At 38.2% G+C, this 23,613-nt stretch overlaps 4 protein-coding genes across 4 annotated transcripts; all 4 read left to right on the top strand.

The window, feature by feature from the left end:
* The first annotated feature begins 1,747 nt into the window (after positions 1 to 1,747).
* LOC125219196 (cytochrome P450 81Q32-like) lies at positions 1,748 to 3,651 on the top strand. Its single transcript, XM_048121109.2, has 2 exons — positions 1,748 to 2,776; positions 2,885 to 3,651. Exons 1-2 carry the CDS (start codon positions 1,871 to 1,873, stop codon positions 3,500 to 3,502), a joined length of 1,524 nt encoding a protein of 507 aa, XP_047977066.1. The 5' UTR covers positions 1,748 to 1,870; the 3' UTR covers positions 3,503 to 3,651.
* A 7,544-nt stretch (positions 3,652 to 11,195) lies between these two features.
* On the top strand, positions 11,196 to 14,258 carry LOC125202377 (cytochrome P450 81Q32-like). Its single transcript, XM_048100762.2, has 2 exons — positions 11,196 to 12,113; positions 13,431 to 14,258. Exons 1-2 carry the CDS (start codon positions 11,211 to 11,213, stop codon positions 14,049 to 14,051), a joined length of 1,524 nt encoding a protein of 507 aa, XP_047956719.1. The 5' UTR covers positions 11,196 to 11,210; the 3' UTR covers positions 14,052 to 14,258.
* A 1,763-nt stretch (positions 14,259 to 16,021) lies between these two features.
* Positions 16,022 to 18,535, top strand: LOC125213436 (cytochrome P450 81Q32-like). Its single transcript, XM_048113991.2, has 3 exons — positions 16,022 to 16,614; positions 16,797 to 17,127; positions 17,683 to 18,535. Exons 1-3 carry the CDS (start codon positions 16,046 to 16,048, stop codon positions 18,301 to 18,303), a joined length of 1,521 nt encoding a protein of 506 aa, XP_047969948.1. The 5' UTR covers positions 16,022 to 16,045; the 3' UTR covers positions 18,304 to 18,535.
* Positions 18,536 to 19,740: 1,205 nt separating this feature from the next.
* On the top strand, positions 19,741 to 23,008 carry LOC125202027 (cytochrome P450 81Q32-like). The gene is made up of 2 exons (XM_048100339.2): positions 19,741 to 20,628; positions 22,037 to 23,008. The coding sequence occupies exons 1-2, from the start codon at positions 19,741 to 19,743 to the stop codon at positions 22,667 to 22,669; spliced, it is 1,521 nt and encodes a 506-aa protein (XP_047956296.1). The 3' UTR covers positions 22,670 to 23,008.
* The last annotated feature ends 605 nt before the right edge of the window (positions 23,009 to 23,613 follow it).

Raw genomic sequence — 23,613 nt, 5'->3', positions numbered from 1 at the left:
ACGCAGTATATAAAAGTAAAACTCACATTGCACTCATTATTTTCACCATTTTATTTGCACAGTCAAATAATATTTTAAAATCCGTCTTGACTCAGATGGAGGGAATGTAAAAGTTCATTGTAAGAACATGGATCAGGACATGACCATGTTGGATCATATCCAATTTCACCGAACGCGCTATGCGCGAGCTTGCACAGAGTGCATCTCAGTGAATTAATATAACATGCTTGACTTGTTATACAATTTTATTCATCCTGCGGTGTACTGAATAATGATTCATTAACTTTTCATTTCAAAAGTCAAAAGTTGGATTTTAACGGATTTTGGTGACATTTATTACATTGTCATAGAGATATGATTCAATACTTGCTGATAAGGACGAATTTAACCAGAGCACCAAAAGATTCAATAAGAAACGACGTATTTAGCCTACGACTTTTATTTATTTTGAGATATAGCTAGAAAGACTTGAACGTTTCACATCAAACCAGTCTTTAATTTCTCAAATAATAAGCTCGAACGGTTTGTTTAGAGTTACAAATTAAAATTCCGGCCCGGCCCGGCCCAATTACTTTACTTAGCTAGTTTCAGTCGAGATAGACACAAAAAGGCCCAATTGGATGGAAAAGTCAATCGACTCTCTCAAATTCATATATTAATACAAGACTTTCATTTTCAATAACATGTAAGTCAAGTTTCTAAACATCTAATATGCCTATAAATTCTGGCCGCCATCTGAACAAGTCAATTTACATAGTATTTCCGTAATCACACATACGCCACATATAACATTTAATTAGTTACTTATGTTAGTAATATACGACTAGACTATTATTCCCTCCGTCCCATAGAAGATGTCACATTTTACTTCTTAGTTTATCCCACAAAAGATGTCACATTTCCCTTTTTGGAAAAAGTTCTCTCTCACATGAATATAAAAATTATATTTTCTCTCTTCATTTAACACACAAAACAAAACTTCCTAAAATCCCGTACCGTCCCACAAGTGTGACATCTGTGGGACGGAGGGAGTACGTAACATGGCATGCCCCTTTAATTTTCTACATATGTGCACGACTATACATGTGATTCACATATAAAACTCAATATAATCTTCTCATTTACATGGATATTGGGACCTATTGCCGATCAGTGACAGATCCAGCAAATATAATCTGTGGGGGTTAGAACTCACTAATTGAAGAAGGTTGTTTGCTAGTGTCGTCCGTCGGTTGCGACGCTGTTTAGGTTGAGATAGCATTTTTTTTACTTTTCTAGTTCATGAAATCACACAACACAAAGAAAATGGTTTAGGTGGAAGGGGCGCTATTGTAGGGTCGGATCATAAACTGACGTGGGGTCAGTCGACCCTACATGTTGCATTGATGTCTCACAATTTTCATCGCAATTAATACTACATTCCTCCCATGTTATTCGCGCTTTTCTTTTATAGTCTGTCCCAAATTATTTGCACTATTTTTTATTTTAAGACTTTAAGCAGTACTAAGAAATACTAGGATATTATACGTAAAATACTAATAATTCAACTACACCTAATTATTCAATCCTTAATTTACAATCTAAAATAAAAAGTGTGAGTAACATGGAGGAATTACTATGTTCTTACGTGGGTTCAGGTCAGACACATATACACCAATTCAATCCAAATTCATATATTTAATTGCTTGTTCAATGAAGATTATCAATATTATGTCTTTGAAGATGACTTTGACTCAAACCTCTACCTTCTTTAGCATGGGGATTTGAGTCTTAAATTTACATATATGCCAAGTTTGCTCTATATATTTGTATGTAGTAGGAACACATCATACCTTCATCTTCACACACAACACTCCCACAAAACACAACCATGGAATTCTCACTCTCACATATCCTCTTCATCTCCTCCCTCCTCTCTTTCCTCTACATACTATTTCGCCCAATTCTCCTCACCAAAACCCTAAATCTCCCTCCAAGTCCAATCTTGGCCCTCCCAATCATAGGCCACATGTACCTCTTCAAGAAGCCCTTGCACCAAACCCTAGCAAAAATCTCCGAAACACAAGGCCCCGTCGTGCTCCTCCGGTTCGGCTCCCGCCCCGTCCTCGTCGTCTCCTCCCCCTCCGCAGCCGAGGAATGCTTCACCAAGAACGACGCCGTCTTCGCCAACCGCCCCCGCCTTTTGGCGGGAAAGCACCTCGGCTACGGCTACACCTCCCTCGTGTGGGCCCCCTACGGCGACCACTGGCGCAACCTCCGCCGCATCGCCACCGTCGAGATGCTCTCCTCCCACCGCGTCCATCTCTTCGCCGACGCGCGGCGCGAGGAGGCCCGCCACCTCGTTCGCCGCCTCCTCCTCGCCGGCGGCGGCGGAGAAGGATTTAGAGTGGTGGAGATGAAGTCAGCGTTGTTTGAGACGGTGTTGAACGTGGTGATGGTGATGATCGGAGGGAAGCGATACTACGACGGCGTTTCGGGGGACTCGGAGGAGCGGATGAGGTTCAAGGAGATCGTGGCGGAGAGTTTCAGAGTGAGCGGCGCCACCAATATTGGGGATTTCGTGCCGGTTTTGAGGTGGATTGGAATGGACAAGATCGAATGCAAGCTGAAAGAATTGCAGGTGAAGAGAGATAATTTTATGCAGGATTTGATCGATGAACATAGAAGAAGAAGCAAATCGGAGAAGATGAATTCGACGTTGATCGATGTGCTTTTGGAGCTACAAGAGAATGATCCCCAAAATTACAAAGATGAAATCATTAGAGGGATGATGCAGGTATTTAATATAAAATCTTTTCAACACGCGATTTAAGAAAGTGATAATTTATTAATAATTAGTTAAGTCAATTTATGAATTTTAAATGGCACGATTTACGATCTATAGGTGATGCTGTCGGCCGGTGCGGACACGTCAGCATCGACAATGGAATGGGCCATGTCGCTCTTGCTTAACAATCCGGACGCATTGACCAAGACACAAGCAGAGATTGACCGTCAGATCGGTCATTCTCGGCTTGTTGAGGACTCTGACCTCCCTCACCTGCCCTATCTACAAGCGGTCATAAAAGAGACGTTTCGTGTGTGTCCGGTCGGGCCGATGCTCGTGCCTCACGAATCATCAGAGGTTTGCTCAGTCGGGGGGTACAGAGTGCCTAGTGGGACGATGTTGTTGGTGAATGCGTGGGCCATACAAAGGGACCCAAAGATATGGGAGGATCCGGCGAAGTTTAAGCCTGAGAGATTCTTTGATTTTGATGGGAAGAAGGAATTGTCGTATGCATCGATGCCATTTGGATATGGGAGGAGAGGGTGCCCGGGTGAGAACCTGGCATTACGTGTCGTAGGCCTAGTCCTTGCGTCGCTCATTCAGTGCTTTGAATGGGAGCGACTTGATGATGAGATGGTGGATTTGACCGGAGCACCGGGACTTAGCATGCCCAAGGCTCAGCCGCTCGTGGCCAGATGTAGGCCACGCGCGGCAGAATTGCTTCAACATATTTGAATTAAACTAATAGAAGCTAATATTGTGTTTATACTACCTTTTGAAAAATTTCTATAGTTTGTTTGTACTTGCAAATAATTTAGAATGTTTGTTTATGTTCCATTTGTAAATATTGGAATTGTTTTGTACATATCTCTTTCATTGGTCGTTGGAGAAATAGTCATTAGAGTATAAAAGCCAACAAATTTTGTGATAACATATTTTCAAAGAAATGTGCATTTATTTAAGAAGCAAATTTTGAGAAACTAAAAAGAAAGACGACCACACATGTAATTTGTATAAATCTCTAACCAATTTTAAAAAATCGAACAAAATTGCTACTAAAATGCTGTCAATTTGACTCTTGTACCACAGTAGTTAAAATTTACTTATTCTTAGTAATGTATGAACGTGGATCATTTATAAATTTTTATAGATAAATGAATTTAAATTTAAAGGCCGTATTGCTGAGGATTTGAACCTGAGACTACATTTGACCTTAGATATTAACTTCTTTAATGCTTGACCAACTCACGCAATGAATCCTTCTATTAGTTGTGGTGTGCAAAGTTGGGTACAATAGTCCCAATTTATAAAAGAATGAGCATTAAGTTTATTGATTTCAAAAGCAACTAAATTAATTAAGCAATTTGACGGGAGCAATTGCCCTCTAAAACATGATTGTATCTCCATTTAAGCATTATTCTTAAATATACAATATTATTTCTATCATTATATTAGATGTATTTATTTGGACAAGTGATTTTAAATGAGGTCTAGTGACTCCAATGAAGAGATAATATAGTTGAAATTTTTAAATGAGGTCTAGTGAGTCCAATGAAGAGATAATGTAGTTGAAGAGTGAAGATAAGGAATAAAGTATGAGATATTAAATGTGATGTTTTTGCCTAGAAAAATGATTTGGTTATATATAAGGAGACGTAATTTACATTGGAAAATAAATTAGTAATTTTAATAAAAAAAGTTTTTATTTTATATGTGATATTTCTAATTCTTTTTGTAGTTAAGAGAGGGGATCACATTATTATATATTAACAGCAAAGATCATCTTTTTCTCCTTTTTTCTACAAATGAAATTTGATTACTCTCAATGAATAGTTAAACGATTATTTGTTAGAATGCACTATTTTTTATAATGATAATAAGTAAATATATTACCACACAGTTAGCTACTACTACTAACATACTACTACCGCAAATAAAGACCCTTCGGTTTGGTATATGGAGTATAAGTATTTACTCTACATAAATCTCTAATGTAAAATTTGATTAGGCAAAACATATAAATGTATGTAAATATTGAATAAAAGAAGTTGGTCAAATTTTTAAACTCCGTGTTGAGTCAGGTGGAGGGAATGTAAAAGTTCCGTGTACAAACATGGATCAGGACATGGCCATGTTAGATCGTATCTGATTCCACCGAACGCACTATGCGCGAGCTTGCACGTACAAGGCACAAAGTGCAACTCAATGAATTAATATGCTTGACTAGTTATAAAACCTCCATTTACTGTTTTTATTTGGGTAAATGGACTTTACATTCAACTAAATCATTATACTCACGTTATATAATAAAATCAATATGTACTAGTACTATATATAAATGAAGCTCATATTGCACTAATTATTTTCAGCATTTTATAAAAGTCAAAATAATTTTTAAAAATCGGTATTAAGTCAGGTGGAGGGAATGTAAAAGTTCCGTGTAAAAAACATGGATCAGGATATGACCACGTTGGATCGTATCCGATTTCACCGAACGCACTATGCGCAAACTTGCACAGAGTGCACTAAATAATGATTCATTAAATTTTCATTTTAAAAGTCAAAAGTTGGATTTTAACGGATTTAGGTGACATTAATATTTTGTCACAGAGTATGATTCAATACTTGCTGATAAGGACGAATTTAACATTCAATAAGAAACGACGTATTTAGCCTACGACTTATATTTATTTTGAAAATATTATTATAGCTAGAAAGAATTGAACGTTTCACATCAAACCAGTCTTTAATTTCTCAAATTAAAAGCTCGAACGAATTGATTGAAGTAACAAATTAAAAGTCCGGCCCGGCCCAATTACTTAAATAGTTTCAGTCGAGATAGACACAAAAAAGGCCCATTGGATGGAAAAGTCAATCGACTCTCTCTATTCATATATTAATACAAGACTTTCATTTTCAATAACATATAAGTCAAGTTTCTAAACTTCTCATGTGCCTCTAAAATATGGCCACCATCTGAGGCTCTGAGCAAGTCAATTTACATAGTATTTCCGTAATCACATACGCCACATTTAACATTTAAATAGTTACTTATGTTAGTAGTATACGACTAGACTAATAAGAAACATGGCATGCCCCTTTAATTACTACATACGTGCACGACTATATATGTGATTCACATATAAAACTCTATTCAAATCCTCTCATTTACATGGATATTGGGACCTATGGTTGATCAGTGACAGATCCAGCAAAAAAAGATCTGTGGGGTCAGAACTCAAGAAGGTTGTTGTCGATTTGCTAGTGTCGCCCGTCGGTTGTGACGCTGTTTAGGTTGAGATAGCATTTTTTTTTCTTTTTCTAGTTCATGAAATCACACAACACAAAGAAAATGGTTTAGGTGGAAGTGGAGCTATTGTAGGGTCGGATCATATACTGACGTGGGGTCAGTCGACCCCACATGTTGCATTGGCGTCGCATAGTTTTCATAGTAATTAATACTACCTCCGTCCCATGCTACCCACACTTTTCTTTTCCGGTCCATCCCAAACTATTTGCACTTTTTTGTTATATTTTATGTAGTATAAGAATTAGGATGTTAGGGATGTGATCAAATGAAAACTCTAAATATTGTACAAACTCATAACTATGATCTGAACCATTGAAAAATGTCAACAGATAAAAAAAAAACATCAACAGGAAAATGCCAACAGAATTTCAACGGTAGTCAATGATTGATGTTGTGTTGATATTGGGTTGATACTGTGTTGACATTAAAATCTTAAAATTTTACACTATATTGATATTGTATTGAAACTGTGTTGAAGAGTTTTGAGTTTGTACAATATATAAGTTTGTATTTTATCACTACCCTGGGATGTTATACTTAAAATACTAGTAGTAATTATTCAATTACACTAATTACCAATCCTTAATTTACTATTTAAAAAAAAAGTGCGAGTACAATGTGCTTATGTGGGTTCAGGTCAGACACATATACACCAATTCAATCCAAATTCATTTATTTAATTGGTTGTTCAATGACCAATAGTCCAATATCAATATTATGTGTTGAAGATAACTTTGTCTCGAACCTCTACCTTCTTTAGCATGAGGATTTGAGTCTTAAATTTGGATATATGCCACTTCACCATACACTAAATATATCTCAACTCGCTCCATATATTTGTACATAGTATAGTAGGAACACATCGTACCTTCATCTTTACACACTCTCACAAAACACAACCATGGAATTCTCACTCTCACATTTCGTCTTCATCTCCTCTCTCCTCTCTCCTCTCTTTCCTCTATATACTATTTCGTCCTATTCTCCTCACAAAAACCCTCAATTTCTCTCGAAGTCCAAATTTGGCCCTCCCAATCACAGGCCATATGCAGCGACTTGATGATGAGATGGTGGATTTGACCGGAGCACCGGGGCTTAGCATGCCCAAGGCTCAGCCGCTCGTGGCCAGATGTAGGCCATGCGCGGCAGAATTGCTTCAACATATTTGAACTAAATTAATGTAAGCTAATATGGAGTAATTTATATTGTGTTTATACTTGCAAAATATTTTAAAATGTTTGTTTATGTTCCATTTGTAAATATTGGAATTGTTTTGAACATATCTCTTTCATTAGTCGTTGGAGAAATAGTCATTAGATACAAAAGCCAATTACAAATTTCGCAATAACATATTTTCAAAGAAAATGTGCATTTATTTAAGAAGCAAAATTTGAGAAACTAACAAGAAAGACCACGCATTTAGTTTGTATAAATCTCAAACTAATTTAAGAAAATCGGACAAAATTGCTACTAAAATAAATGCAGTCAATTTTACTGAGGTACTAAAGTGGTTAAAATTTACCTTAACGTGGATCATTATTCTTATATTTTTTTTTTTCAGTAAATGAATTTAAATTTAAAGGCCGTGCTACGGAGGAAGACTTTTGGCCTCACGTATTTTACCGCTTAACCAACTCACAGTGGATCATTCATATTAGTTGTGGCGTGCGACGTCATGATACAGTAGTCCCAATTTATAAAAGCGCAGTGTATAGGATATTACATGCTACAACTAGCGTTAACAATCTTCATCGATACAAGATTGAACTTTAAGTGTGTTGACATAAAAAACAAGTAAAATTAATTAAAATTATGTTAATGGAGTATCTTTTGATTTCCAGTTTCCACTATCCATTTTGCATATATTAATCTTGATTCTTGACGTCCAATACAAGTAGCACTTTCTCTCAAATCGCACTAGGAGTTTAAGAATCCTCATATTTTATTCTTCAATTAGAACTTTTTCGATGGATAAGAATTCAATTGGAGTTTTACCAAATCAAAGCAAAGAATTCAATTTATTTGACCCTCCGAATTATTTACTAATGGTATGTTCTGAATCGAGGAAAATGATGTAAAACATATAATTTCAACATTATTGAACTATTTTCACATGTTATTTATGGTCGATAATTTTTATTCAGGCAAGATGAAAAAATATCGGACACTCGACATCACGATTTCTGTCATTTTCACTTCAATTCGTGTAAATGTTATAAATATTAATCTGATCATAGTATAATATTTTCCCGATCTTTTCTCAAACAAAAAAAAAGTGGGAATTAACCAGAAAATTGTGACAACTTTTTCCGTATTTTCTTATTTATCTTTTGATAAATTTACAATTAAAGATATAGTTATCCTAAGGGTTAATTTTTTACAAATTTATTATAGAACTCTCTACATTTTTAAAAATAGAGCCATTTTTATAGATGATATAGATTCTTAAGTTTAGTAGAAAAAAATGAGGATAAAGTAGAAAAAAAAACTAAAAATAAGACTAATTAATTTTAAGGCGGATAAAAATGAAAATATATTTTGTACATTGAGAAGTAATTATAATAATGTCACAAAACTGAAAGTAAAAATAAAAATTACACTCTCTTTGTCTTATAGAAATTGACAGTATTTCTAGGAAGATATATTTTAATGCGGTATTAATAAAATAGAAAAGTGATAGAAAAGTAAAAGTTAATTGAAAATATTATTAGTTGGAATGAATATAAGTTTTTAAAATAAAAGTGAATTATTTTTATATCATGAAGTAAAATGGATTAATATTTTCTGTTTTCATGAGTTCAAGAAAAGTCGAAGCCTCCTTTGTTGACAATTGCGTCTGAAGTTTATCTCGACTTTTTTCGTAAGAAAAATTAAGAAGACTCGTGTCTTACGTTTTTAGTTGACAATTGTGTCTTAGGTTAATCTCATTTTCTGCTTTTCAACTAACTTTTCTATAAATTTAACTTCATATTAATCGGGTGACCAATAATATTAATATATATTTCTTCAAAGTTATCATATAAGCCACTATAACTAATTAATGAAATATAAACGCAATTAGCTAATGACATATTACCTTCGTCCCAGATAATTTGTTTCATTTTTCTATTTCAGTCCGTCCCATATAATTTATCCTATTTCACTTTTTACTAGTTTTAATAGAGGACCACATATTCTACTAACTCATTCATATTCACATTTTATTATAAAACTAATATATAAAAGTAAGACTCACTTTTCATCTCACTTTTTATTACATTTCTTAAAATTCGTGTCCGGTCAAAATGAGACGAATTATCTGGGACGGAGGGAGTAATAGACGTAGGTATAAGGTGCAAACAATTAATTATATTTATAGTCAATTCAAACGAGGAAGACTCACTTTTCATCTCACTTTTTATTACATTTCTTAAAATTCGTGTCCGATCAAAATGAGACGAATTATCTGGGACGGAGGGAGTAATAGACGTAGGTATAAGGTGCAAACAATTAATTATATTTATAGTCAATTCAAACGAGGAAGACTGCTCTAGGTTGCGTGAAAATGTAAAAAAGTTCTGGTTGACACGATCACACTTATGAGTTGTGACTTTTCCCAAGTTCCATTTGTGAGCAATTTTCCACAACAAATTAATTTCGATAGCTCAAAATTATTTTATTCCAAGATTAACAATGATTATTTATTATATCGCCCAAACGAAGATATACATTTTTATCAAATTGGTAAAATACCGAGCTATATATAACCGACACAAAAACTTTAATTAATAAGTAGTAAAAAATAATATTATTTAATTTATAAAAAAAATTATTTAATCCATTGAACGGATGTACCTGGTGACAAAAAGGAAACGTGATTTTGGATCAATTACGTCTCCACAAGGTTATTTACTATTCTTCTTTTGTCTTAGTGTTGCAATATTAGTTCCACACTCGAACTATTCTACACTTTCGAGGAAAAAGAAGAATAAAATTCTTCTAGATGCATGACTAGAAATTTCAAATATTTAATGAAGTCTTCGAGTATACGTAATATTCTCAAATTTCTTATTGATGCCAAAAAAACGTTCAAAAAAATTAGTACTACTAATATGATTCAGTTTGGTGACTATATATTTCCAACTCCAGATAATTTTATATCTCGAGCTTCTAGAAAATGGTTAGCCATAAATCGATTTATTAACAAACATACTATATATAAAGCATAGACCAGAGTTCATTCTTTGTTAACGTCCCCTTTCAAATAATAATACTTTCTCCGTCCCACGATAAAGAGTCCTATATGATTTGGGCACATGTTTTAATAAATGTGAAGAAAAGTGATTAAATAAGTTAGTAGAATGTGAGTCTCATTTATATTTATTAGTTTTAAGTTAGTGAAATTTGGGGCATATTTACCATTATGGTCAAAGTGAAATACAACTCATGTTATAGGACAGACGAAAATAACAAAATAAGACTCTTATTGTAGGAAGGTGGGAGGAATAATAATAATAATAATAAAAAATCAGTCGCAATTAGTTCAGTAGACCAACCCAATTTTATTTACAAAATTGCTCCACATTAAACGTGTTTAGTTAGCTCAGCTTTGTAAAGAGTTTGTAAAATTAATTACTTCTTCTTGCTTGGTCTTAATCTTTCCTATTTTTGAGCATTTAGGAAACGAAAGGGTCAGAGATGACGAAAAATGTTGTCCTTGACGTAGGAAGACAGAAACGATGCGACAACAACGAGTAGTAGTACGTAGAAGGTGGACAAAAATAGAAATGAACCATGACTAAAGAATTAAAAGAGCATGAGATCAACGATAACTCTAAATGCCGAATTAAATGTGTTTCTAATTCTCATAATTAAGCCTATGGTGAGATCAACCGAGGTCTCGACTCTATATTTAGTTATTCACACTTGTTAGAAATTTATTTTTCGAGTATACCAATACTACCAAACCTTAAATCCAATCAACACACATTTATAAGTTTTTCGACCCTCATAGGCCGGCAATGGAATTGATCGACCCCACCTGAGCCCACACCTAAAGCCAACCACTCCATTGATATTTCCAACACACCCAAATCAAAATAAATACCCCACCCACACCAAAAAAAGAACTAAATCCCACTCCACTTCAAAAAAATGGAAGCACTAAATCTAGTACATCTCCCACTCATATATGCTCTCTACATTTTCACAAAACACCTTCTCCACAAGCTCCAAAACCTCCCCCCTTCCCCCCTCCTCTCCTTCCCCCTCCTCGGCCACCTCCCTCTCCTCAAAAAGCCCCTCTACCGCTCCCTCGCCGCCCTCTCCGCCCGCCACGGCCCCGTCATCCTCCTCCACTTTGGCTCCCGCCGCGTCCTCGTCGTCTCCTCCCCCTCCGCCGCCGAGGACTGCCTCTCCAAAAACGACGTCGTCTTCGCCAACCGCCCCAAACTCCTCGCCGGAAAACACATCGGCTACGACTACACCTCCCTCGCGTGGACCTCGTACGGAGACCACTGGCGGAACCTCCGCAAGGTCTCCTCCATCGAGGTCCTGTCCGCCCACCGCCTGCAGCTCCTGCACGGCATCCGAGCGGACGAGGTCCGGACCATGGTCCGGGCCTCGTCCCGAGCCTCTGCAGAGCAGAGGCTCGTGGACATGAAGGCGACTTTTTTTGAATTGACGATGAATGTGATGATGAGGATGATCGCGGGGAAGAGGTATTACGGGGAGAACGTGGAGGAGGTGGAGGAGGCGCGGCGGTTCAGGGAGATCGTGACGGAGACGCTGCGGCTGGCGACGTCGCATTTGGGGGATTTTGTGCCGGCGGCGAGGTGGCTGGGGGTGGGAGGGGTGGAGAAGGGGTTGGTGGAGCTGCAGAGGAAGAGGAATGTGTTTATGCAGGAGCTGGTGGAGGGGAGGAAGAGGCAGTTTAGGAGCTACGGCGGCGGAGAAGGGGAGGAAGGGAGGATGAAGACGATGATTGAGATGTTGCTAGCGTTGCAGGAGAAGGAGCCTGAGTATTACACAGATGCCATCATAAGAAGCCTAATGCTGGTATTTTTTCTATCTTTATATTCAAATTTCTTTAAAATAAAATGTTGTTTTTTCTCGATATTGATAAAATGCAAACTCCATTTCTTACAAACTCCAAATTTTTCAATACAATGTCAACACAATGTCGACAAAGTGTAAAATTTTAAAATTTTGATATCAACACAATGTCACCATGGTGTCAACTGTTGATAATGTTTTGATATTTTCTGTTGATGTTATTTTATCATCTGTTGACATATTTTAACGGTTCAGATCATAGATTGAAATTTATACAATATATAGAATTTATATTTGATTACATTCCATTCCATTTCATACCTGATGAACTAATAAATGCAGAAACTTTAATGTGCTATATGAAGTTGCGTATAGATGACATAACATGTGAAACTAGAGTCTAGAACACGAAGTAGTGTAGATAAATTGATTCGAGTGCTCAAATTAATTGATGTGAGTGGGAAATGAGATTGAATAACTTATTCTACATGTTGGACTTTTTTGTGCTAGTCAAAGTTGGGGTCCTACTGATGGAAAAACACTATGAAAGGATGGGAGTATAATAAGAAAGGAATCAAGATCCATTAATCACTCAAAATATATCATTTTTGTCATATGTTTGGTAGCTAGGCGTGATGTCTACATAATGTTTTTATAGAGCACACCTATATAATAAGATAAGATTAGATATAGACGTGTCACCAACATCTGGCCCAAGACCAAGACTGACTTAGATGAGACTCACTGGTATTAATTCTGTAGTTTTATTATTTCTACTCAAATATTAATATTATTTTTATTTCTATCTTAATTTATTTTAGCTTAAACATTCATATTTGTTTATAATAGTATAGTAGTATTATAGTATTTCATATAATTCTAAATAATTAGACGATTATGTATTCTACAATTCAAAATATCATATATACTAAATAACTTAACCGTCTAGTATTATTTACTAGTACTATATATAATTAAAATAAAAAATAAACGAGAAAATAAAAATGCATGAAAAAGTCCGGCCCATCCAACTTACTAGTGAGCCTGAAATTGATGGGCCAATATTATGGACTTGAGCTGACGAGTGGGATGGGCCTTCCCAGCCTACTCAACCATTGACCTAACAAAGTCCATTTGGCAACATCCATGATTTCTCCAACCTCTACAACTTTAGTTAAATAAGATAAAAGATATTTCTTCGTCCGCGAATAGGAGTCCACGTTTAAATTGACACCGAATAATATTTAAATATATTTTATTCTTGGTCAATTATTTCTAGATACAATTTTTCTAATTGAAGAATTCTTGGCCTCTACTTAGGTGATGCTAATCGCCGGCACCGACACATCCGCCGGAACGATGGAATGGGCCCTCTCTCTCCTCCTCAACCACCCCTACGCCCTCCGCAAAGCCCAAGCCGAGATCGACGACCGTGTCGGCCACGACCGCCTACTCGACGAGGCCGACATCGCCGATCTCCCGTACCTCCGGTGCATCATCAACGAGACGCTCCGCATGTTCCCGGCCGGCCCACTGCTGATCCCCCACGAATCATCCGGCGAGTGCGTTGTCGGCGGGTACCGCGTCCCCGCTGGCACGATGCTGCTGGTGAACGCGTGGGCCATGCACAATGACCCCCAGAACTGGGACGAGCCCCGCGAGTTTCGGCCGGAGCGGTTCGAGAAGCTCGACGGCTACCGGGACGGATTCCGGCTGATGCCGTTCGGGGCCGGGAGGCGCGGCTGCCCTGGCGAGCCCCTCGCCGTGCGTATGGTGGCGCTCGGGTTGGGCACGCTTATTCAGTGCTTTGATTGGGAGAGGCCCGGGAAGGAGCTGGTCGATATGACCGAGGGTGCCGGGTTGTCGATGCCGAGGGCGACGCCATTGATGGCGTATTGCAAAGCCCGGCCTGTAGCGGCCGGACTTCTGGCTAGTATTTAAAAAGGAATGTTGGGAATAATAATATATGTAGCACTTAAAGATGAAACACATTTTAATTGATAAATTTTAGTATTAATAGGTCGAGAGTTCAAGTCATCTAAAGTGAGTAAGGGTATATATGTATGCAATTTGCCGATTTTCCATTTAGTTTATGTATTTATGTGTGATTATTTATTTTTATATTGCATAAATCGTATGTTCGTTTTATGATTGAGTTTTATGGGCTTGATTGCTTGAAGATGGAAATCAAATTTTCACTCTACATGCATAGTCCTTTAATAGCTGCTGGTAGTCTGTCCATACTAATTATTGAAACTACATTTAGTTGACAACTTTATATGCGTATGAAGTTTATTTTAAACTTTCGGTTTTCAATTAATTTTTAAATAAATTCAACTTCATATTAATCGTGTAACCAATAATCTATATAATCATATACGCAAATATAATTAATTAGTGAAATATAAACGTAATTTGTGACATCATAAAGATATGAATTAGGATTCACACAATTATAGTTTTGTGTAATAGGATTCACTCACATGTGTGAATCCCATGATCCAATTAAAATATACTCGTGTCACATACGTCGTTTAATTTATTGTAGATGTGAATCATTAAGCTAATGTTCTAAAGATTTTCTGTTGCGTATGTTTTCGACGAACCTTCAATTTATAGAAAATGGTTAATCATAGAATGATTTATTGAAAATAATATATATAGTAAAACATACACGAGTACACCCACAATATATATGTGAATAAAATAAAACCATTTAATAGTCTGAATTTAATTTCAGCCGAGTAATTAGCCCAATATTTGACTAATGCCCACAATTAGTTCCACAGACCATCCCAAATGCATTTATTATTGCTCCACATAAAACGTGCTTGTGGCAATTTATTGTGAACTAGATTAGGAAAGTCTATATAGCACAATTTGTGGACCAATATCAACAAATCTTATTTTTGTATAAAAATATTAATAATAATTCTCAGTTATGCTATTGTGATAATGACTCAAATCCTCCAATTTATTGGATCAAGGATAAACGTCTTACCATCCCTCTCTTACACCCTATATACCTAAATAACAATTGGTTTGACTGTTAATCGAACTGGTCGAATAATCTTAGATAAACGTCTTATCATCCCTCGCTTACATATAACATAACTAGATAAGAGCATCTCCATCCGTGCTCTTAGCAAAGAACACGGAAGTGGGTTCAGACCCACTTTTATTCTCTGTCCTTAGCCAAAAGCACAACACCCACACTCGTACTCTTAGCTAAGGATAAGCTCAAGAGTCTCATCATTCTATTATTCAATTTAAATATTTCAATTACTAAAAACATTTCTACATTATAAAAATACATTAAAAAAATAAAAATTACAAAATTAAAATCCTAAAAAATAAAAAGGACATAATTAAACTTCTAAAAAATAAAAATACATAATTATAATCCTAGAAAATAAAAAAATATATAATTAGATGATAAAAGATGAGAATTGTGTAGTGTTATGGGATTTTTTTTGTTGAAGTGAGGGTATTTATAGATGAAAATGTGAATTTCGGGAAAAAAAATTGAAAAAAAATTAAAATTGTGTATAAAACAGTTATAATTTATTGGGAAGTGGAAAAATATATTTTTTTTATTTAAAACCATTTTTTAAATTTATTTCGCATTTAAAAAAAAGAATAATTCAATTTGCCAACGGCACAGAAGGTGCCACGTAAGGGTGCTCAGCGGCACGGACGAATGGTGTGCATTGGCGGATGGCTGGTGTCCTGACACGGACGGACAGACACCCGCTGCGAACGCTCTAATAATTGATTCGGTTATTAATCGAACCGTCGAATAATCCCGGATAATAATTGGTTCGGTTATTAACCGAACCGGTCGAAAAATTTCCCTAGTCCAACTCACACCCAAACCAAAATAAATACCATACCCATACACCAAAAAAGATATCAAACCCCACTCTCTTCAAAACATGGAGACACTACAAATTCTCATATACCTCCCACTAATTTATGCCCTCTACATCTTCACAAACCACCTCCTCCACAAGCTCCGAAACCTCCCCCCTTCCCCCCTCCTCTCCTTCCCCCTCCTCGGCCACCTCCCTCTCCTCAAAAAGCCCTTCTACCGCTCCCTCGCCGCCCTCTCCGCCCGCCACGGCCCCGTCCTCCTCCTCCACTTCGGCTTCCGCCGCGTCCTCGTCGTCTCCACCCCCTCGGCCGCCGAGGAATGCCTCTCCAAAAACGACATCACCTTCGCCAACCGCCCCCGCATCCTCGCCGGAAAACACATCGGCCACGACTACACCTCCCTCGCCTGGACCTCCTACAGCCAGCACTTCCGAAACCTCCGCAAGATCTGTACCACTGAAGTCCTCTCAGCTAAGCGGCTGCAGACGCTTCAGTGGATCAGAGCAGACGAGGTCCGGACCACGGTCCGGGCCTTGGTCCGGGGCTCTGGCGAGCGGAGGCTGGTGGACATGAAGACGGTGTTTTTCGAGCTGACGATGAACGTGATGATGAGGATGATCGCGGGGAAAAGGTATTGTTAATATGCCGTGAATCTGTTGTTTGCCGCTAGCCAAACGGGGGTCTCGCTGAGTGCCTATTTGTATAGAAGTAGGACGCATAATTCTGTAATCTGAAAAACACTCTGAATAAATTATGTGTCTCTTTACGTTTCTGTTTATCTCGATTATCAATTGCTCTATTCTGTCACGATAGGTATTATGGAGAGGAGGTGGAGGACGAGGAGGAGGCGCGGCGGTTTAGGGAGATCACGACGGAGACGATGCATCTGGCGACGTCGCAGTTGGAGGATTTTGTGCCGGTGGCGAGGTGGCTGGGGATTGGAGGGGTGGAAAAGGCGATGGTGGAGCTCAAGGAGAGGAGTAAGGTGTTTATGCAGGGGCTGGTGGAGGAGAGGAAGAGGAATTGCGGCGGCGGCGGCGATGGGGAGGAAAGGAGGATGAGGACGATGATTGATATGCTGCTTGCTTTGCAGGAGAAGGAGCCTGAGTATTATACTGATGATATTATAAGAACACTTATGCTGGTATTCTTTCTCTCTTTTTGTTCAAATTTCATATCTTGATTTTAAATTAAAAAAATTAATACTCCATTTGTTCCACAAAATTATGAAAATTTAGGATGACACGAGAATTAATGTTCAATTGATAATTTAAAAGTAAATTTAAAGTTGATATAAAAAACTAGAATTTGGCCACAAAGTTCAAGAAGAATTGTTAATCAAATTATTTTTTGTATAAATCTTGGTGAACTCAAAATTATTTAATGATATCTTCTGTAAATATATTAGTGCAGAAGAACAAATAATGTCGGAAGTTTAATTTGCTATGATAGTTGTGCTTGTATAAAATAATACTCCATGTGAAATTAGAGACAAGATCATGGCATCTATAAAATAAAGGATTTTGTTTTTGGTGCGTTGATTAAGTTAATAGTTTTGGTGTGATTAGTAAAGATTCTCTGAACAATCAAATTTTAAATAGTTTTGGTCTTATTTTCAGTCTTCCAATGAGCGTTGTTTAAAATTAGTGGAGTAACATTTATTAGTATGAAAACAATAAACAATATGTTTTTTACTCAGGTGATGTTAGTCGCCGGCACCGACACATCCGCCGGAACGACGGAATGGGCACTCTCTCTCCTCCTCAACCACCCCGACGCCCTCCGCAAAGCCCAAGCCGAGATCGACGCCCGTGTCGGCCACGACCGCCTCCTCGACGAATCGGACATCGCGGACCTCCCATACCTCCGGTGCGTCATCAACGAGACGCTCCGGATGTTCCCGCCCGGCCCGCTGCTGATCCCCCACGAGTCCTCCCAGGAGTGCGTCGTGGGAGGGTACAGCGTGCCGGCCGAGACGATACTGTTGGTCAACGTGTGGGCCCTGCACAACGACCCCAAGAGCTGGCCCGAACCCCGTGAATTCAGGCCGGAGCGGTTCGAGAAGCTAGACGGCTACCGAGACGGATTCAAGCTGATTCCGTTTAGCGCGGGGAGGCGGGGGTGCCCGGGCGAGGGGCTTGCCGTGCGGATAGTGGCGTTCTCGTTGGGCGCGCTTCTCCAGTGCTTTGATTGGGAGAGGCCCGGGGAGGAGTTGGTTGATATGACCGAGGGCCCCGGGCTGACGATGCCGAGGGAGAACCCGTTGATGGCGTATTATAGGGCTCGGCCCGTAGCGGCCGGGCTTCTGGCTAGTATATAATGGTGCGTATCATTTACGATGAAGCGCAATTTAATTAGTTAGTAAATTGGGGATTTGTGCTAATTTAATTAGGTTGGGTAATGGGTATTGGTTTGCAGTTTGCTGATTTTCCATTGATTTTGTACATTGCATTACTTTATGATTGAGTTTGATGGGCTTGGAGTTGGAAGTAAACTTTGCTCATAACTGGTTTTCTTTCTGGGCTGATATGTTGGGCCTTTTTTTTTTTTTTTTCCTTTCTTTCTAAATGTGCTACTACTATTTCATATTTATATCTAGAAATAGTTAAAAAAAAAAAGACGCTCTATTCAATAAAAAGAAGTCATATCTTTCATTTTGGATTTCAGTAAAAGAATAGTTCGATTATAATATATTAAATAATAAGACTCCACATATCTATGATTTATTTAATCCTATTTATTCGGTGTGAGTTTTAATAAATGTAAATAAAATAGTAAAAAAATTCAATGAATTGTAGTTGCTATTTTTACATATGATATAATTTTATACTGTTGTAGAATGTGAGTAAGAATGCAAGTGTGCATAATTTTATGAATGAAGAAAATATTATTGTTATTTTTAGTTTTGCAAATTCCATTAAATTCAAAACATAATTTATTGATTTTTTCAAATTGAAGAAATACTAATATGTTTTTATCTTTTTAGAGCTTGATTTGTCTGTTCTTTTATTTTATACTATTGACAACTCTCACTTTACGATCCATTTTTAGTGTTTTTCAATAGTTCAATTACATTTTCAGCAAATATCCAACTATATGTTTCATGAAAACAATCGCACATCTACCCCACAAAATGACCGTACCGTCAAATAGAAATGCTTAAACATGAAACAAATTTGACTTCATACGAAAATTCGAACCTGCATAATCAACATACAAGATATCTGCATGTAAATTTTTGAATTGTCATCAAATTCTAGTTTTGTATATCAATTTAACAAATTATAATATTATTAATTTATTTAAATTTTACAATCAATCAAAAATTTTGTATAAACATGGGTTAATATGAACGGCAATTTCACAAATGCAATTATTTAATTTGGTTAGCACTCGATTAGTTTCACGTACATTAGTCATTAAGCTATAGTAGTGCCGAAATCTTGATTAGAAGCAAAACCAAAAGAATTTATAACTTGATTGTAAAATCTAAACAAATATCGTTAATTTAGACAAATTTTAATGGCTGATATTTAAACTCAGAATTTTAGTGAAAGAGTAACTTATTATACATGTTTTCCATTCCAAACATCATCAGCCACACATGCCTGACAAGTGTTTAGCTCATTTAACTCATTTCTATGACCATACGCTTATTATTCAACTATTAAAACGTGCAATAACACTTTACTACATTAGGATATTAAATACTCCCATAAACTCAACTAAACATTACACACATCACTACTTAAAAAAAATGGAAATTTCACATTATCTTACTTACATTCCTCTAATAATTCCCCTTTACATCTTCACCAAACACCTCCTCCACAAACTCCAAAACCTCCCACCCTCCCCCCTTCTCCGCCTCCCTTTCCTCGGCCACCTCCACCTCCTCAAAAAGCCCCTCCACCGCTCCCTTGCCGCCCTCTCCGCCCGCCACGGCCCCATCGTCCTCCTCCACCTCGGCTCCCGCCGCGTCCTCCTCGTCTCCTCCCCCTCCGCGGCCGACGAATGCCTCTCCAAAAACGACCTCGTCTTCGCCAACCGCCCCCACCTCCTCGTCGGAAAGCACCTCGGCTACAACAACACCTCCCTCGTCTGGTCCTCCTACGGGGACCACTGGCGAAACCTCCGCAGGGTTTCGTCCCTTGAAGTTCTGTCAGCGCAGAGGCTGACAGAACTTCAAGGGATCAGGGCGGACGAGGTCCGGACCATGGTCCGGACCCTGGCCAGAGGCTCGGACGAGCGGAGGCTGGTGGATATGAAGGCAATGTTTTTTGAGGTGACGATGAATGTGGTGATGAGGATGATTGCTGGGAAGGCGTACTACGGCCGGGGGGTGGAGAGGGCGGAGGAGGGGCGGCGGTTTAGGGTGATTGTGGCGGAGACGATGAGGCTGATGGCGGCGTCGAATAAGGGGGATTATTTGCCGTGGTTGGGGGATGGTGGGGTTGAGAAGAGGATGGTGAAGCTGCATAGGGAGAGGGATGGTTTTATGCAGGAGCTTGTGGAGGAGTGTAGGATGAGGCGGCGGAGTTGCGGTGGCGGTGGTGAGACGAAAACGATGATTGAGATGTTGCTGGCGTTGCAAGAGAAGGAGCCGGAATATTATACCGATGAGCTCATTAGAAGCCTCATGCTGGTAAATTTCTAAATCTTGACCTTTATTTTTTTGGATAATTATGGCGAAAATACAATTTTTTACTTAATTTTGGCTTTGCACAAGTTAGTCCTTGGTTTAAGTAGCATTAATTTTTAAGTTGTGGAGTAGTATTATTTTTTGTGGAATGGTTGCGGTGGATGTATGAAATGTGTATTGACTTGAACGATGATATACTTGAGTGTCTTTGCAGATTTAATTAGCTAGCCATAATGATATAAATTTGTCATCTTAGGTAGCCAGTTCATTGTAAAAAATTATAAATTTGGTAGCAAAATTTTCAATTCATATGCAAATAAAATCTAGTGAAAATTCATGAATCTAAATTTGCATCTGTCTTAGTATTTTTAGGGTTAATCGCACAATATTTATGAATTTGCATTTTTAATTATAAATAGGTGACTTTGAAAATAAGTTTGAAAAAATGATAAATTTGGATTTGTTATCAATTATCTTTTGGCAAAAATATGATTGTCTACATGCAATGTGTTAATGGTTTTTTTCAACCGAACGGTGTTGTTTTTCTTACGAATAGACGACATCATTTAACTCACTTGTGGTGATGCTTCCGTAAATTTCTCGATTACAATATCAGATACTCCCTCCGGTCCCATTAAATATCTCATATTTGACCGGTGTTGGTTTTAAGAAATTGTTTGACTTTGTGAAGGAATGTGGGTGGAAAAAGTTAGTGGAATGTGGATCCCACTTTCATATATAGTTTTATAATAATTTTGAGTAGAATGAATAACTATCTTGTTCTCCAAAATTTGTCCCACTTTGACCCGACACGGATTTTAAGAAATGTAATAGAAAGTGAGTTGAAAAAAGTTAGTGGATTGTGGGTGCTACTTTTATATATTAGTTTTATAATAAAATGTGAGTGTAAACGAGTTAATGGAATATGAAGTCCACTGCCAAAAATAGTAAAAGTGAAATATGACAAATTTTTGGGGACGGACGGAAATGGAAAAATGAGACAAATTTTCAGGGACGAAGGTAATAGTAGAACGTGAGGTTCATTTACTAAAAGTAGGAAAAGTGAAATGAGATATTTATTGGAGACTGTCCAAATAAGAAAACATGTGACATTTAATGGGGACGAGAGGAGTAGTATAATTTCACCCAATTTTTTGCTATGGAATAGTAGAGAATACATTTAATTTCATAATTATTTCAGCTGACTTTTTAACATTATGAGATAGACAAAGTTTGAAAATTTTCCAACCATTTGTCCTTGATAGATTATTAAGAAAAATAAAAAATGACGTGACATAATTTATTTGCACCAAAGCATAAAATCTATCGTCATAAAATGTACTGATGGAACATGTCTATTTTACTAGAGATTGAAAAGTAGTGTTAATTAATCCATCTTGTTTAACTGCAGAGTCTTCTGATCGCCGGCACAGACACATCCTCCGGCACGATGGAGTGGGCCCTCTCCCTCATGCTCAACAACCCTCATGTTCTCAAAAAGGCCCAGGCCGAGATCGACGGCCACGTCGGACACGCCCGTCTCCTGGACGAGTCCGACCTGGCCGACCTCCCGTACCTGCGCAGCGTCATCGCCGAGACGCTGCGTATGTACCCGGCGGCGCCTCTGCTGGTCCCCCACGAGTCATCAGCAGAGTGCACCGTCGGGGGCTACTGCATCCCCGCGGGCACCATGCTGCTGGTGAACGTGTGGGCCATACAGAACGACCCCGGGAGCTGGGAGGACGCGGCCGAGTTCAGGCCGGAGAGGCTTGAGGGGTCGGGAGGCTGCAGGAGGATGCCGTTTGGGGCCGGGAGGCGGAGGTGCCCCGGGGAGGCGCTGGCGGTGAGGATTTTGGGGCTTGGGCTTGGTGCGGTGGTGCAGTGCTTTGATTGGGAGAGAGAGGGGGCGGAGCTGGTGGATATGAGTGAAGGCGGAGGGGTGTCGCTGCCGAGAGCGGCGGCGTTGATGGCTTATTGCAAAGAGAGATCTGTTGCGGCGGCGCTTCTCTCAAATATTGCAGAGAGAGATCTGTTGATGGCCTAAATTAGAATTTCTTAAAATTTAAATCTGATCAATTAGTGAAAAGTATTAGAAGAGACAGAACAAGTATTTTATTTTATTTTATTTCACTAGTTTTATTATTGTTAGGAATTATTGAAGGATAAAAGATACTAGAATAGAATAAAATAATTTGAGGACAGAATTGTCTCGTACAGATGGTCCCAAAGAGCCATCAACTATCAAGTTTATAAGACATATGGATAATGATAGAACCTCGTTCTATCGGGACTGAGCACACCGTTTGTAACAAGAACAAAAGGAAAATAAACCTAGTTGGAGTGCTAGGTTTTGGAACCAAGAATGAGAGTAAAAGTTAATTCATATTTCTCAATGATTTAATTATCTATGGGATTCTAGTATTTATAGAATCCACAACCCTAGACGGTTCAACCTTCCTAGTTCATCTCGGGAAAGAACCGACAAGAAAACCCGAGGATATTGTAAACTAGACCCAAACGATATCTTGCAAGGCAAGATATCAAAAGAATACAAAATATAACATAATTAAATAACAAGAAATAAGTCTAGCTATGGAAATATAATAAACTAAAGATATTCAAGGATCTTCACTTCTTCGGGCGTGAATGGGCTGCTCATCGTCGCGTGGTTCCCGGTTGGGTTCGAGTCCCTATCAACTCCCCCACGGTTGAAATCCACCTTGCCCTCAAGGTGGGAGTCAAAATAGCTATGAAGAATCTTATAAATTTCAGTGAACATATCATCTTCCTCGTTCTTCTTCATATCTGACTGAGATGATGGCTGCACATACATTCTATCCTTAAACCAAATTGATTCTAGCTCCAACACCTGTTCACCTACATGTAAAGGACCACAATCATTATATGGTGCATAAAGATCGACAACACTCGGTGAAGGATCCTCGCCACCCGATTGATAGGAATGAGTAGAATTTGGAAATCGTATCA

This window comes from Salvia hispanica, chromosome 2 (genome assembly GCF_029641045.1).
Source record: "Salvia hispanica isolate PSC_SH4W2 chromosome 2, Shi_PSC_v1, whole genome shotgun sequence".
NCBI classification, from domain to species: domain Eukaryota; kingdom Viridiplantae; phylum Streptophyta; class Magnoliopsida; order Lamiales; family Lamiaceae; genus Salvia; species Salvia hispanica.
Note: the sequence above shows the minus strand (reverse complement) of the source record. Positions and strands in the feature narration are given on the sequence as shown.